General features: G+C 45.9%; 1 protein-coding gene and 1 long non-coding RNA gene across 5 annotated transcripts in view; both read left to right on the plus strand.

Annotated features, from left to right (window-relative positions):
• The window catches only part of LOC308194388, an 85363-nt gene extending 84577 nt beyond the window's left edge, over positions 1 to 786 (plus strand). Inside the window, exon 6 of the long non-coding RNA XR_013950492.1 lies at positions 174 to 786. This is a non-coding gene — a long non-coding RNA (uncharacterized lncRNA). The remainder of the gene's footprint in view (positions 1 to 173) is intronic.
• A 623-nt stretch (positions 787 to 1409) lies between these two features.
• Positions 1410 to 15993, plus strand: part of CTBP1 (C-terminal binding protein 1) — a 147547-nt gene continuing 132963 nt past the window's right edge. For 2 of the 4 annotated variants that reach the window (XM_080590297.1, XM_080590288.1), the window contains exon 1: positions 1560 to 1596. In XM_080590297.1, the coding sequence (XP_080446423.1) occupies positions 1590 to 1596 (7 nt within the window). In that variant the 5' untranslated portion in view covers positions 1560 to 1589. Of the gene's footprint in view, positions 1597 to 15993 lie in introns of all 4 variants that reach the window. The other 2 variants (XM_080590296.1, XM_080590287.1) reach the window with 2 other exon arrangements.

Consider the following 15993-nt stretch of genomic DNA (forward strand, 5'->3'; position numbering starts at 1 on the left):
AGACTATTTTTGCAGTTTATCACAAAATGCCAGATTTGCTCAGCATGTAATTTAATCTTATGCTTGGAAGCGTCCGCATTACTTGGTTATCACGAAATTATTCTTTAATATAAATGTGTGCTTTGTGATCTATATTTTATTAATTTGGTGAGTCACTTTATCGATTGTTGCAGATGCCACGAATGTATAATTTGTCACTGTTATTGGTTGCCTGTCAGCACTTCGTAGCACCACCGCCTCCTCGGCTCTTGGGGCACCTGAGAAAGAAGTGTGTCTTCGTCTGCTTAAAGAAAAGATTTCTGCTGTAAATTAGCATCAGGACTCGCGTTGGTATCGGTTCTATCGCCTCACGGCATGTATTATCCTGCATTAGCAAAGCACACAGCAAATTAATAACGTGTGGCCTGTTGAGGCAAGAGTCTTCAGGAGATAGGGTTTAGTTGTTTTAGATGCAGGGGATGAGGTGAGGAGGAGCAGGGCACCAGCAAGGGTTCCCTGTCTTGGTTTGCTCCGAGCTTACCAAGTACTGTTGTCATTGGGCCTGGGGGAGAAAGAGAAAAACATAAAGGAAGCTTTAAGCTGTGCTTTGTCCCCTCTACAGTTGAGTTTTCTGAATGTTGTTGATTGAAAAGTTTATTTTTATGAACACGCTAATGAATTAACTTCAGTTTATATATATATAATTATATATATTATATATATGTAAGTATATATAATATATATATATGTATATCCATCCTGCTGCCTTCTGCCATTCCCAAAATGTTCACTGGGCTCTGAGGGGCAGGTGGCAATCAGAAGGCACCCACCCTGCTTTCTGATTGAAAAAAAGGGGGGGGGGGAATGGGGGAGACAAATTAAGAAAAAGGGGAAAAAAGGGGAAAGAATGGGAGGAAGGGGGCAAAGGGGAAAAAGTGGGGAAAGAAAAAGGGAGATGGGGAGAGATGTGTGAAAAGGAAAATGGCGGGAAGTGGGGGGAGGAAGAACAGATGAAAAATGGGGAAAGGAAGGAAAAGGGGGGAAACCAGGAAAAATGGGGGAAGGGAGGAAGGGGAAAATAGAGGAAAAATGGAGGAAGGAGGGAAAGGGGGAAAAATAAGGGAAGGATGGAAAAGGAGGAAAAATGAGGGGAAGGAAAAGGGAAAACGGGGAAAGAAAGAAAAGGGGGATAAAAGAAAAAGAGGGGAGAAAAATGGGGGGAAAGGAAAAGAGGAGGGGAAATAGGGGAGAAAGAGGGAGGAAAATGGGGACAAAAGAGGCAAAGAGGGGGGTAATGGGGGAAGGGGGTAGAAAAATAGGGTTGGGAAGAGGAAAAATGGGGTGAAAGAGGGGTAAAAGGGGAGGGGAGCAGGGCGAGGCCGTGCCCGCAGGCGGGCAGCACCCGCCCCGCCCCCGCCTCCCCCTCCCGGCGTGGCCGCGCCCCTCCCCCTGGCGGCCGCCGGCCGGGGCTGCGCCCTGGTTGGCCGGGGGCCGGCGGGCGGGCGGCCGCCATTGGCTGGGCGGGGGGAGCCGCGCGCCCTGATTGGCCGCCGCCGCCTGCCCCCTATTTTCAGCAGCCGAGGCCGAGCGCGGCGGAGCCGGCGGCGGGGATGCAAGGTGGGTGCGCGGGGCCCCCCCCGCCCGCGTCGCGCTCGTTGTTTTTTTCTTCCCGATTTGCTTATATTTATCCTCCTAACCGTTTTTACTATTTTCGTTGTGTTTTATTATTTATTTATTTATTTTTTACTCGCTCGCCGTGTTCGCCCCCACCCACCGCCCAAGGCTGCGCGCGGGGCGGGGTGGCCGCGCAGCTTGCGCGGGGGGGGGCGGACGGACGGACGGACGGACGGACAGCCCGCCCCGGCGGCCAGCAGGCGGTGCGGAAGCGCGGCGCCGCGGTTTGGCTTCGTTGTTTGGTCGTGACTGCTTTATTTATTTATTTATTATTTTTTGTTGTTGGGGGGGGTGATGCGCGGAAACACGCCCGGGTGCGGCAGAAGTTTGCGCGGAGCCCCGCGGAGCAGCGGGCTTAGGGCGAGCGTCGCCGGCTTCGTCCTGGGGGGTCCCCGAGCTGCGCCCTCCGGGGCAGCCTTGGCTCTGGTTTTCCTCCCTAGCATCTCCTCCTCTTCCTCTTCCCGAGGCGTTCGTTCCGGCAAACAGCCCGTGCATTCAGAGGGCTTCCCCCGATTAAACCTGCATCTCTTATTTTCAGTTCGGAGTTACCTATAGGTTTCCACTGAGGGGAGAACAAATAATAAAATAATAACGATAAAAAGTTATTTTTGGTGGAGAGGTGCCCTCGGACGTGCCCTGTGAGTGCCTTGGGTGGCACGATGCTTGGTGGTGCCCCGGCTGGTGTGTGACAGCGAGGTGACTTCGGGTGGTTGTTCCGGTGGGATTTGGAGAATCCCATGCCTGCTCTGCCCCGGTGCTCGAGGGCTTCCCTCGAATCAAGCTGCCGGTGAACCTTTATGGAGCCCCGCACAGAAATTTGGGTTAGAACCATCGGTGTTTGGCGGTGCCGCTAACCCCTGGTAGAGGCAGAGGGATGCTTGCAGAGCCAGGCCCGTTGCTGTGCCCTAAAACCTCGCCAGGAGCCGCGGAAGCGAGGGATGGTGTCGGTGGGATTGGCGGCGGTGCCATTCCCATCAGCTCCTGAAAAAAAGAGGCAGGGCTGCGGTTTGGCGGCCGCCTTCCGAAGTCGCTCGTCGTCTGCACAGCCAGCTGTGCAGGGAGCCGGGCTTGGGTTTAACAGCAGGTCGTGTCCAGGTGAACGTGAGTGCTTGAGCATGAGACGTGCAGGGAGCTATGCGTCGAGTAATCTTTGAATCACCAAATACTGTTTATTTTTCGACTAATCTTTGAATCACCAAGTAGTGTTGGTTTATGTAAGCGTTATGTACTTTTAAAATGAAGCCAGCTGCAGTTCAGTAGGTATTATTCAGAGCTAGGAACATCCTATCCTATTCTGATTTCCTGACGCGGCGGCATATGCGATTTTCACGTTTTATGTGAACTTCAGAGCATCCTGAGGAAGCAGCAAAAATAATTCTGAGCCTGGCTGGTACCTAGTCGGACAGCTCTGGAGGGGAAATAGAAAATTTTGATGCCTCGGAGCGTGTAAACAAGCTGCAGGCGGGCGATCAGGCATTGCCTGCTTGTGCTGGCAGCAGAGATGCGAAAGATGATGTGCGCACTGCAGAGCTGAAATCCTCTGTTTCTCACCCGGCTGCCCATCTACAGGTGAGAAAGAGCAGCTGAAGCCTTTCCCCTTCCTTTCACAGGGGGCAGGTTTCCGAACCATGTACCACGCACAGAGCTAGAGGTCTCTCTGAGCTGAACGAGACCTTGTTTCTAACTTTTACACTTGCATTAGTGAACGTTAGCGTGTCAGCTGTTGCCTAATAGAGATGTACATTGTTATGCATTGAAAAAAAGTCTTTTCAAAAGAAAAATGGAGAAAAAAAATCTTAAAAAGCATTTTGCTAAACAAACAAAACAGGCTAGGAAAATCGTACTTTCTCAATGACTTTTTTCCCCCCCTAAATTATGTAAGTTGGATAATAACTCCATTGTATGCGAGGAGATTTGTCTGGATGCAAATCCATTATACAGCTTACTGGAGGATCCATATGCATCAGTAAACGTGTACGTTTGTTCAAAAGCAGTCTCTGAATTACCTATTTTTTGCCTGCCTATGTGTCTGCGTGTTTGCAGGATCTCCGTGTTAGTAGGTGTTTGGTTGTTGCTGTTTTTTGTTTTTTTTTTTTCCTTTCTGACTTGGGATGGAGAGAGAATAGTTCCTCAGCAGAGCTTGAGGGATTATTGGATTCTTCAAGGTGGTGACGCCTGCCTAGCGCTGATGTGATTTACAGTAGCAGTTTTCATTGACAGCAGCAGTGTTTGTTTCAGAAGTACAATTTTCATATTTAAATACATGCAGCGTTAGATTGGGAAACGTGCAGTAACAATTGCGTGTCATTTGGTTTTAAATGGCCATTCCGATTACGCGCAGAAAAATTAGTTCATAGTTGTTAAAGACTTGGGATTTTTGTTTCTGGTATTTAATACAGCCCTAACGCTATCACCAGCGCTGCCAGTTCAGTACGAGGCGCGACGCGCAATATTTTCGGGTGGTAGAGTTGCTCTAAGTGGAGAAATAATTTAAGCAGTACAAGGATTTTTATAGTCCTCTTGTCACAATTAACTGCGTTTATGAAATATGAATTTCCATAACATCTGCCTTTTGGGGCTGCTGCTCCGTCAGAGCCTGCTCTGTTTGCCAGGCAGACGGGAGCCGGGGCCGCAGCCGCGGGTTGGCACGGGTTGTTTAATTCAATATCAAACTTTCCTCTGGTTTTGGGAGGGATGATTGCTCCTGGAGAGCTCCATGACCCACGGCTGCCGTGCCCCATTCCCACTCCTCTCCATCCAGAGCGTGGTGAGGACCCGGGCGGGTCATTTGAGCGGGCATTTATATGGTGTTGCATACCCAGTTGGTCTCATCACGTACCACCATGTCTCCTCCTGCTCGATTTTCCTCCAGCCCTCTGTATCCAGCCTCTCGTCCCGTCCTGCGAGGCTCAGAGCTGGTCATTAACACGGTGTGACTTTAATAAGCGGTGTCGTCAGCGTCATCGCCTCGCTTGGTGACATCGAGGTGCCTTTCACCCTTGGGTTTTGAAGGACCACGGTGTTTCGGGTTCCCCCTCAGCCAGACGCAGCCCAGGGGAAGGAGCCGCGGGCGCTTTTTGGGAAATGGGATTTTGCGTCATGGGTCAACTTGGGGCACGAGTAGCTGTAAATAGTAATGAAGAACAAGCAGGCGCAATGGGGAGAGCCGATGAAAAGCCTTAAAAATCATTCTCTACCTCTCCTCCCACTTCTCATATGCCTCCTGTCTTGACTTGGAAGCTTTTTAGGCCTGGCAGTAGGGCAGAAACCATGTAATGCATGAGGGCTCAACCTGGCACAGCTGGTTGTGCAATACGAAGTTCCTGGAAGTCGTTCGGAGGCGTTCACGGTGAGCACTGGTGGCACAACCCGCTGCAGGTTTTCATTCACGTTATTAGGAAATGAGTACTCGAAGCAGAGATGGAGTTGTGCAGCTTGGGTGTCGTGGGTGACCAGTTGCTTAGACCACGGAGTAGTGTACATGCAGAAGGAGGAGAGAGAGAGTATAAAGGTAGCTGTACAGGTGGATGCTTGAGTGTTTAGATGGACACATGTATTTTTAAAACCCTTTTTATTAAATATACACACGAAATGGAACATTGTGGTCCATGGGTGGTGACTGTTGGCTGCTCTAGTGCTGGTGCAGCAACCGCGTAATGTTGGGCAGATACAAATACAGTCAAGTTAGACGGAAAGTCTTTGTTTTGAATGTTGAATATCCTAGAGTAGCTCCTTTCCTTCAGCTTGAATTTAATTGATCTAGGTGGTCGCTGCTGTTTTCGGTGGGGTTATTCCTGGCAGAACAATCGGGGCTGTTGCAAAGCGAGCTGTGTTACGTGGAGGGTAGCAGCCGGCGGTTGTGTGCCTCACCTTTACTTCGGAGTTGTAGCAGGTGAAGTCCAAATAACGCTAAGTAAGTCGAAATAACACTAAATGCACCTAGCAAGAGCTCCTTGTTCTGGTGCCTCCTGGCAGGCAGGCTGCATTGCCAATGGCACTCTCGCCGATGCCTGTAAATCGTTACGATTGTTGGGACGGGAGGAAAAGCTCTGTGCAACAGGTCGTTGGGGTTAGTGGGGAGCAGTCCTGTTACCCTGGAGCTCGCTTAATCTGGCGAAGGAAAGAGGCAGAACTGGTTAATTACGGCTTCTTTGGGTTAGCCCTCTGGAAGATGGGACTGATCACCATAATAAAAGGTGCTTTGAGGCTTAGTAAATTTCTGAAGCACTTAGGAATCACGGTTAAAAAAAATTGCCAAGTAAATCGTCTACCTAATAAAATGTAAAAATAAAAGAACTGGAGTATATTAAGGTTCATAATCACTTAAATAGATGCATGTGGGTTATTTACCTACTCAGCAAGAACTAACAACCAGTGAAAGCAAATAGTTCTTTAGGAGAACTATATTTGCAAAATGAAATTATTTAAATCACTGCTTCCAGTTCCCTCGTTTAAATTACTTTTACATTTATGATTTGGGCTTTGATTTAAATCACACTTTGTACTGTTAATGTTCAAAATTTATCATTAACATTGAAGCGGTGAACAAAAGACGTTCCTGGCAGGACTTGCAGCATGTAAGGTTAGTGTTTTGCTGTGCAATACTAAAAATTTAGGAAACAAAACCTTCTGAGTAGTTACGACGTTTGATATTATGGGAAGAAAGCTGCACAATTGCATTTTACAAAAAACAGGTGTATTTTAGTCACCGGACTAGTGGTCTGCACACGGGAACGAAGGGGATGGGTAAAGGTATTGCTGGCTGCGTGGTCATCTGCTGTTTTAGAGCTGGAGAAATACTGATAAAGGTTTTCACGAATAAACAGCAGCAATCTCTGCGTCAAACACAAACGGGCTGATAATCTTTGCCGTTGCTTTAGGGGTAAAGCCACGAATAAAACCGGAGAACGCTTAACTGGTCTGCATCAACAGCATAAGTACTGCAGAGTCATAAGGACTTCCTGAAGCTTTTCATTCATTTATGGTTCAGCCAAACAGTTAGGTAAACAAAAGCTTTTTAGATTGTCTTTACTCTTGACAAATGGGCATTTGTTGCTTTCTTTGTTTGTTTTTTGAGGGGGGTGAAATAATGCAAAAAACTTGATACTTTCTTCAGTCCGGAAGGAAGTTTAGACCAAAATTTGCAGAATTTCTCTGATGAATTCTCACGTTGGTGCAGCTGGGAAGGCGAAAGGGAAGGTGAGCACCCTAAGGTGACGTTTTTGTGTGGCTGCTTTGGGGCTGTAGGGGTCTAGAGCCATGGTGAGCAGGCCAGGACAGCGTGACCATCATGTAGTTGCCTCCCCTGCTTCATCTTTTTGGGGTGGCAGAGGGATGGTGTACCTTCTTGCCCTGCCACGCCATCCGCTGGTTTCTCCTCCATGTGGGACCCCTGTATGCTCCAGGCTTTTGCCAAAATTGAATGGCTGTGAAATTAGGAGCAGAAAGAATTGGGTCTGGGGGGTGACCGACCAGCCCCGTGCTTCCCTTCGATGGTGCTGGCAAATCCGGAGCAGATTTGTGCTCCAAGAAACAGAGGTTTGAGCTTTTGAAGTAAATTGTGGTTTGTGGTTGTGTCTTTAAGGTGAAAATACCAGATGACTTACACAGGTACCCTGACTCGGTGCATAAAAAATGGAAAGCTGCCGCTGAATTATTCAGTGTAGTTCAGGCTACCTTAATTTGCTGTATGGGTAGCTAAGCTGGATTTCTAATCCCGTGGTAGTATTTTGAAATGGTGTAAGGATTCTGATCTGTTGAGTTGCCGTTTGATCCATTTTTTAGTTGCAGCTTGTTACATTCCTGGTTTCATTCTTACTCATCATGCCTTGAAATAGAATAACCGCTGTGATATATTAGTCCCGTGCTTTGAAACCCAAGATCAATAACCATGTATCCTCTCAAAGAAAACCCAAAAACCCTTCCGTGATGTGCTGAATTGTTTGGAAGCGTTTGGCTTACTTTGTGCGTACCCGCTCCGGTGACCAGAATGGCAGTGGAGGCTTTGTTTAAAGGTTTTTTTCCATATTTTTCTCCCCCACCCCTCTCCCACCCACACATACACCTGTTCATCTAAGTCTTTTGGGCCAGACATGGGTTTATTTGGTTGGGCTTTCTGGCTTTTTCTTTCTTCCCTTGGGTTAACTGCTTGTTGTCAGCGGTTCTGCTCCATCCCGTTGCTTTCTGTGGGTCACCCGCTGGCAAAAGGCTTGTTTCCAACAGCAAGGAGTTAATCTGGCTGGGAGTTGGATTAAGTATTGAGGTGGCTCCTGATAAACAGCTGCTGTGATACTCCCAGATGAGAACATTGCTTTCAAAAGTATTTACTGCACGCTTTGAACCCGGGCAATTCACTTGTGTTTTTCTTTTTTTTTCTCCTTTTTGCTCACTTACTATATTTTTTCAAAAGACCGTAAATCCAAGCGGTCTATCTCAGGAAACTGTGTTGATTTTATGATACAGAGAAATAAAAGCGATTATTGCATTACCGTGGTAGAGCTCCCAAGTACCTCTTGCCAGAGCGCAGCAGCCTGGGCGTTTCTTAATAAAAACCAAGCGCGGGAGCCAGCGTCTGGGCGTGCTGCCACGTGTGTCAGGGCTCCTTTTGTGGAGTCGTGTCCTTCGGATGCTGCCCCTGTGCGTGTTTTCCTCTTGCTTGGTGCTCGGCAAGGTAAGGCTGGCCGCCCCGTGCTGCTGGGAGGAGTGGATGGAGGTCTGCTTGGACCTGGCGTAGAAGGACAGATGCGTGGTTCAACGGTTTGGCCCCTCGGACTTGGACTTTTGCTGCTGAGGAAACTTCTTGCTAATTCCTTGGAATCTTTCTTTTTAAGGAAATTCTGGATTTAGTGAGCCAAATAATGGCAGTTTTCCCCTACCGCCGGTCTTTGAAGTTGGGGCTTCCGGCAGCCAGCTCTTTCTGCAGCTGAGGAGCGGCAAAGCAAGCTTTCATGTTTTTTCCTAAAACATCAACAACCTCCTCCTGCGCCCGCCCAAACCGCAACCTGAGCCTTTCTCCGTGTCTCTGGGAAAATAACTGGAAGACAACACGGAGTACCTTAAGGGGGGGGTGGTTTTGTACAAATAATTTCTCTTTGTTATGCTTATGAGGACGGTGCTCTTAACCAAGTCGTATTCAAAGAATTTTCACCCGTATTTCTCTGCAGGTGAAATGTATTTTGTGCTGAACTCCTTATGTTTAGCGTTTCCTGCCTCCGTCAAAGAAAATATCTGAGTGCTTTGCATGTGTGCCGATTGTCCCCAGGATTAACTCTGCAGAGCAGCCTGACGAATGTAGGTGATGAAATGGGGAACGTCCACCCAACATCGCTGCGTGCAGCAAAAAGAAAGCCTCTGTAACTGTTTCTTGCTGCTATCCTCAGGTGTGGCAGAAAGGCTTGTTTTTAGCAATAAATCTGCAAGAGCAGCCGTACTGATTCAGATCGAGTGTATCTAATTCAATATCCTGTCTCTGATAGTGACCAGCAGCAGATAGCTAGGGAAGCACACAAGAACAGAGAAAACGCAGCGATAAAAAGCAAAATCTCCTAGTTTACCAGTTTTATGGCGGTTTCAGGATTATCAGAATCGGCTTCCTAATCCATAATGCCAAAGTGACAGTTGTGCGGTACTTAATGGCCTTATCTTTCCCTTAAGGACCGTGATAGCAGTAGGAGGATAAAAACATGAAAAGTAACGGGTGGTATGTAAAGTAGAGTGAAATAATGGGAACGGAGCAGAAAAAAGGGGGAAAAAAAAGGGATATGATTCCAACACAGTGTCACGAAATGGCAGAAGAAGGTTGGCTTGTATCCTGGGAGGCAAGGGCTCCTGCCACCCTTGCTCTGCTGCCTTGTCCTCTGTCACCTGCGTCCCTTTGTACGTGGGGAAACGTGGGCATAGGGAGGATGTGGAGAAATGGCCTGAGCCTGGTCAGAGGGAAGAACGATGGTGAGGGCAGGAAAATGAAGCGTGAGACCCTAACCGCACAGATCTGAGCTTACCCTGGTTGTGGGCTTCGTTATCCGGAAGCAGATCCCAGGTCTGCAAACATCTGCCCCTGCAAATTAATGAACAAGAAGTGTTGTGCGTGTGCAGAGAATGTTTTCTGCAGACTGAATCACTTGTAGCACTGCCGTACTTCCCCCAGCCTCCGAGCCACGCATGGTTTATTTTTAGTGCCGCGCTGCGTGCTGGTTTATGGCAAACCTGCCTCAACCTGCTGCAGTCCTTGCTAGTAAGGCCGTATAAACAGCGACTTGAGAATACCTAGAGCGAGGTAAACACGTTATTTTGTCTCGGTGCGGCTTAAAAGGTGCGCCTGGAACGGACTTGTCCTTGGGTCGGTGTTCGAATGCTGTGGGGTGGGAAGCGTGACCAGCGTGCGGTGCTTCGGGTGGCAGGCACGAAGGCGTTGTGGCCGGGGTGTTGTTGCTTCAGCATACTCGCTTCTTAAAAGCAGATTTTTAGCTTTACAGAGGTATGAGGGAAACTGTTACTGGCTGTCTGAAGTGAATTCAAGAATAGTATTGATGAGGAGGTGTTGCAGTGATGGCTCAGTGAAGTCAGTCACGTTGCGAACTGTGTCAAACCTGACAAATTTGGGCTCTGCTGTGTGCATCAGGAGGAAGAGAAGATGATGCATTTGAGTACCAAAGGGGAAAAAAAAACCATCCTGAATTTAAACCGAGTGGACAAAATGCTGCGAGCAAGGGGTTTTGGTACAAGCAGAGAGAAATGGGTGCTTCATGGTGTAGAAAGAGTAGCTGCATCGGTAGGTGTACACCGGGCAAAGGAATTGTTCCAGCTCATAGGCAAGGTAGGTACAAGAGAAAAAACCACCACCACCACCAACAAACTGGTCATTAATAAATGGATATTTTGATGTATATCTACATTATTAAAGTACGGTATGTTTTGGTATATTACTGTATACAGTGTATACACTTGTATACAATGGTATATTACTGTATACACATGAAATACTAGAAAAAAATCATATAACTAAAGCAACACAATTCAGAAACAGCCTCACGGTGTAGGCACTGGGGAGGAACTCAAAGCCATGATACGTTTCCGGATTGAGCTTCAGTTGCCTTTTGAAGAGGACTGTAGGAGATTTCCCAGTAAGTCAGAAAGCAGCAGACTTTTCCAAGCCTGGAGTTCACAGGTGTGGGGAGTCGGGAGTCCCGTGCTGGTTTTCTTAAATATCTCTTATAGAAACCTGCAAGGGGCTGTGACCTGCACCAGCTGCCTGTTGTTGGTACAGCGGCCGTGGGTGAATTTGGGTATAAAACCACTGTTCTGCTGGCCCTGTCCTCCTGTCCTTGCTTGGAGGCATTGCTCCTGCGCTACGGACTGTGGTACTGCGGGACGGGGCAGGCACCGAACCACACCGTGCTCACTGTTCCTGTGAAAGAGGTTTGCCTTTTTTGTTGGTTATCTCTGCGCCTAAAGAACCTGAATCTGTGTGCTCATCCTTTTAGTAATTAAAATAAATGGAACTTAAGTAGTTTCTAATCTCATTAGAAAAATGCGAGCTCTCACGATGTGTATACAAAATCAAAATGTTCAAAATACAATAATCCGGCATATATATGTTTGTTACTCCTACTGTGTAGCATTTTATCAAAAGGCTTATAAAATCAACATGCCAACATTTTGCTTTTTTTTTCCCCATATCTTAATGAAAAATAATACAGCCCCTGAAGAAAAAGAAGCATCCTCCAGTTTCGGTCTGGAGATGTATTTTTAAACACCACCGAGGACATTTTTATGGATGGTTTTGCATTTTCTCTTCTGATGCGTATCTCGACATTTGTCTACAAGTTTTCAGAAACCCTTTTTAAGCATCCAAATGATTTCCGTGGAACGGACAGATACTGGTAGTGTTGTGTCTCTGTCACGTATTTAACATAAAAGAGAATTGCCCCTTGGATTTCAACCTTCAGTTAAGGAATTTTGCTGTTTCCATATCCTCATAGATTCACGTGACTTTGAAAAGAAGATTCCTCAAAATCCAAGAGGCAGCTGTCGGCATATTTGTGCACTGGTTTACAGTAACTTTTTATGCTGAGACTTTATTACCTTGTATAATTTTGTTGTGGTTTCTTTAGTAAACAGAAGTAGTGGTATGCTTTTGTTTCTTTAATGTCTCTCATTCTTATGCCGAGCAGTTAATGGATCTGTTAGTATTGTTGAAGTATTAATAGAAGGATTGTAATTGCTCTGTTGTAATTGTATTGAGTCTAAAAAAGCATCCTCGTAGAATATTAATGAGAGCCTTTTTATATGCATGAATTATTGTTCTCAGGGAAGAAAATTAAGCTACCAAAAAAAAAAAATAAAAATCTAAATGGTACCGGTCTGGAGGAACGTAAGAGTAACAAAAAAAATAAATCAATAAGCATTCGATTTGGTCTTTTAGCTCCATTGCTCCTCCTCTCCTAACCCCATTTGTACTTCCTGTAGGTACTGCAGAAATCTGCTCTGCACCATATGTGCTCCAGTACCTCGGCGCAGCAGGGGGTTGGAAGCCGAGTGGCAGATTCAACAATGAATTTTCTTCTTGGTTTATCTCAGCCTTTAAATTACTTTAACCTTATTTGGGTTTAAAACGGTGAAGGTAGAGCTAATATTTTATGCAGCACTGGAACGAGCTGGAAGCGCTTCTCATTGCCATGCGAAATGCAGACGGGGCATTGTGCAGAATTAGCAGCGCACAGCTGTGGCGTGCGGGAGGCTCAACTCTTTAAAATACCAGCAGTAGTTCATTTCTGTCATTAAATATATTGCTACCTTCTATTTGCTTTTCTTTTTCCCTTCTGCCCTGTAGTGCGTGGCGTTGCAATTGCTAGAAGGTAGGAGGAATCGCAGAACTGCTGCAAACTGCCTTAAATCAGCGACCTTCAGTTCACCTCTGCAACTGCTGCTGGGAGCCGTAGTAGCTTTTTCCACGTCTAAGTCAGTAGCTCTGCTGGTCTTTTCTTGCATCAGACCTTACTCTGCTTTTTCAGTCCGAGTTGCTGACTTGCAAACGTAATCCAAACACAGGAATAATTCTTAAAAAATTGTTCTTCTGTAAATACAAACACAGGGTGTCAGTACATAACAAACCAACCCGAGTGTTTCCCGGGACTCGCCGAAGCATTAAAACCAGCAGAAACTTTGCAGTTTCGGGAGCGGAATGTAATTTTCCAACTGTTTTTCTTAGCGGTTATGCGTAAAGAGGCGAAGGAGCTGCCATCACGATGCTTGTCTTTTTGCTGAGCCGTCCATCTGAGTGCTCGATACGGAACAAACTTCGGGTTCATTGTCTTGGGAGATTTCAAAGGAGCTTCGCTTTATGTTCCCAAATGTGCCGTTCCTCTTCCAGCCCCACGTACCGCTCCTTGCCATCCTTTATTCCCTCCCGTCTGACATCGGTTTCCCTCGTGTCCATTTAAAACCGAAACTTGAAAAACTGCAGTTTGATACTTTATATTATTCTCCTACCCTGGAGCTGTTTTTAGTGCCTTTATTGCAAGTAGACAGATGGTGATATTTGGTTTCCTGTCAGTTTTAATGAATATAGATAGGAGTGATAAGAACATTTGCTTCGTTTAGCAAACTTCCTTTTCTGGCTTTTAATTAATGAAGTGCTCACTGGTGTGCCGCTGCTTTTGTATGTGGTACAGTTAAATCTTATATACGGTTCTGCTTGCAGTGTTGGGTAATGAAAGGAGGAGGAAAATAACTTCTTGTCTCAATAGTCCTTTAAAGTTTACTTACACGGCCTTTGAGTGCTGCAGACGTCGGAAATGCAGCATGCCTGTAACATCAACCATAACCGTGTCTCTTGCTTCTTTGTATTTTAGAAATATTGGCTTTTTAAGTTTCAACTATCCCTTTGTAAAAGAGTGATTTAAAAAAAATAAAAGGAAACGAGAGGCATTTTGCGTTGCACTTAACTTGGGTGAAGGGAGGCCCTGGCTCAGTCTCATGGAGGTTGGCTTCTCATGGGGCTTTTTAACCGGTATGAGGGCCAAAGCAAAAATGGGATTAAATAGAAACCCCAACTTCTCAAGCTTTTTGCTACGTTTTGTCCTCCTTTAGAGAGAGCTGCAACATTAATCCTAATATTGATTTTGTTTTCAGCTGGTATGATTTTCTGTGTTAGTTTAGCACAGACATGATTTTCAGTTCTTCTAGACCATTTTAGATTCAATTTTTCGTAAAATCTTTCTGCGGTGGTTGTTAATGTTTAGTATTTTGTGGTACTGATACAAGTTCAGTATTTGTGTGAATAGCCCAAGTTGTTAAAGTAATTTCTGCCTTGCCATAGCAGTTTGAGTTCTTTGTATGAGCACGTCTGTGAATACAAATATCTGAGTGTGTAAAGTATGAATGCTATGTGTAGATACAAAGCCTCAGCTCGAGCTTTGTAGCTCTAAAAGGTTGTGCTCTTACTGGACTGAAAGGAATAACTGAAAATTTTGGGTGAAGGGCGAGAGGGCAATGATGGAGAAGACGGTTTTCATAACCATCTGACCACTGCTGGTTCTGGAGAGACTGATGTTGAATTTCTTTGTCCTTTCCAAAATACCCGATCATGGTGTCTCTGTTCCCTGAGGAATAAAATAGACTTGATTTTGTACTACTTCGGGGGACTTCTGTAACCTTATAAGGATAGGGTTTGGTTCCTTGGTGGCAAATCTGTGCAGGAAAAAACACAGTTGGTTTATTTTGGAAAGCCATTTTAAAATATCCCAACAGCCCTGTCAGGAGGCAGAAATAGGAGTTGCTTCTTATTTCCTCTGTCTTCCTGGAGCCATCGCTAATGAAGTACAAACCCTGTTCCTCCTGAACACTTCACCTTGGTGAAGGATACCTCTAGTTGAAAGCAAACAGAAAACGTTTTCACTGATGTATTTGGTTGGTAAAGAAAATCATCAGGTCTTTGTGCTAGGTTTTTTGCATCAATATTACCTCTGCAAATGAACACGTAATCGCTTTCTGTACTTGCATTCAGCGTTGATAGCTTAACAGTCCTAATTCTGCTGTTGTTTTTTTTGCAAGAGGGATGAGGCAGGGACTCGCTAGCCCTTTTGCAGACAGAAACGAGGATCTCTGTTGGCAGCTCCTAGCACGGCGCCTTCTGCTCGGATACCTGGAAAATGGCTCAGATGCTGCGAGGACAGAAAGGGGTGGTTCAGCTCCCGGGCGCGTTCACGTTAGAAGTTGCACCTAGTGTATTTTTATTATCGAGGTCCTTTTTTTTCTGAACCAGAATCGAACCGTGTCCAGACAACAGTGCAGATGCTGGAGTCATTTTTAGTCTCGCTTATTGTCATTTCAAAATCGGTGTAAGCAGAAAGTGCCTTGTCGTGCCTCCGTTCGCGAGCGAGAACATTTTAACGTTGTTAGCTGCAGTACGGGGGTCATGCTGTTACTGCTTTGATTCCTTGGCATCTTTCAGGAAAGAGAACTGAACGTCTTTCCTCTTGGAAGGAAAAAAGTGTTTTTTATGTGTGTCTAAACTGGTGAGCACTGCTGCGTTTGACGTGTGTATTTGTGAATTTTATTTGAAATCCACACTTGAAATTAATGTGGGGAAAAAATAAACAGATTTGATTCAGACTGAATAAAGCTTCTTCCCTCTGGAAAGAAACCATAGTTGTATTTCATGGGTTTATTTTTCTTTAGCATTTGCTTCTTATTCTCCAAATAATCGTAGTTGTGTGTCTCTCTTTACTCAATATTTTCCGAATCCTCCAGCAGTTCTTACTCTGTCATGTCTCCTCCAGTCATAAACCAAAAGGAAAAAGAAAGTCATCTTTGGAAAAAGAAAAGCCTCAGGGCTCCATCCCCTTCCCACGCCCAATCATTTTATCTCCACGGTTTTGAAGATGTGAAGCAATTTAGATCGGCATTCTCCATCTTTCCCGTTTCCTAACCTGATTCCTCTTCTTGCAGAGAGAAACAAAAGGAAGATACAGAAGAGAAGTTGAAGAAGCAAGGAAAGAAAGAGAAAAATAGTGGAGAGGATCAGAACAGAGTTGGCTTTTGTACGAGGAGTTGTCCAGGAGGCAGAACATGCGGCTTCCCTCCTCTTTCCCCACCCCTGTTTTCAGTCCATCCCAGTTACTGCTATTTCTAGATAAATGGGTCAGGCAAAAGGGCGTAATTAGTGGTAATTTCACAGTAGCTGGGGGTGAGAGTGATGGTAATAAGAAGGATGGGTTCAAGAAAATGTTGGCAGTCTCTCAACTGGAAGCTCCCAGCTGAGCCCCAGGTTGCGGTGCCCAGCTCTCTCCTGCCACAGGACCCCAGGCCATGCCAGCCAGGTGGGAGCTGAATTAAAGT

This window comes from Anser brachyrhynchus, assembly GCF_964034855.1.
Source record: "Anser brachyrhynchus genome assembly, chromosome: 4".
Classification (NCBI taxonomy): domain Eukaryota; kingdom Metazoa; phylum Chordata; class Aves; order Anseriformes; family Anatidae; genus Anser; species Anser brachyrhynchus.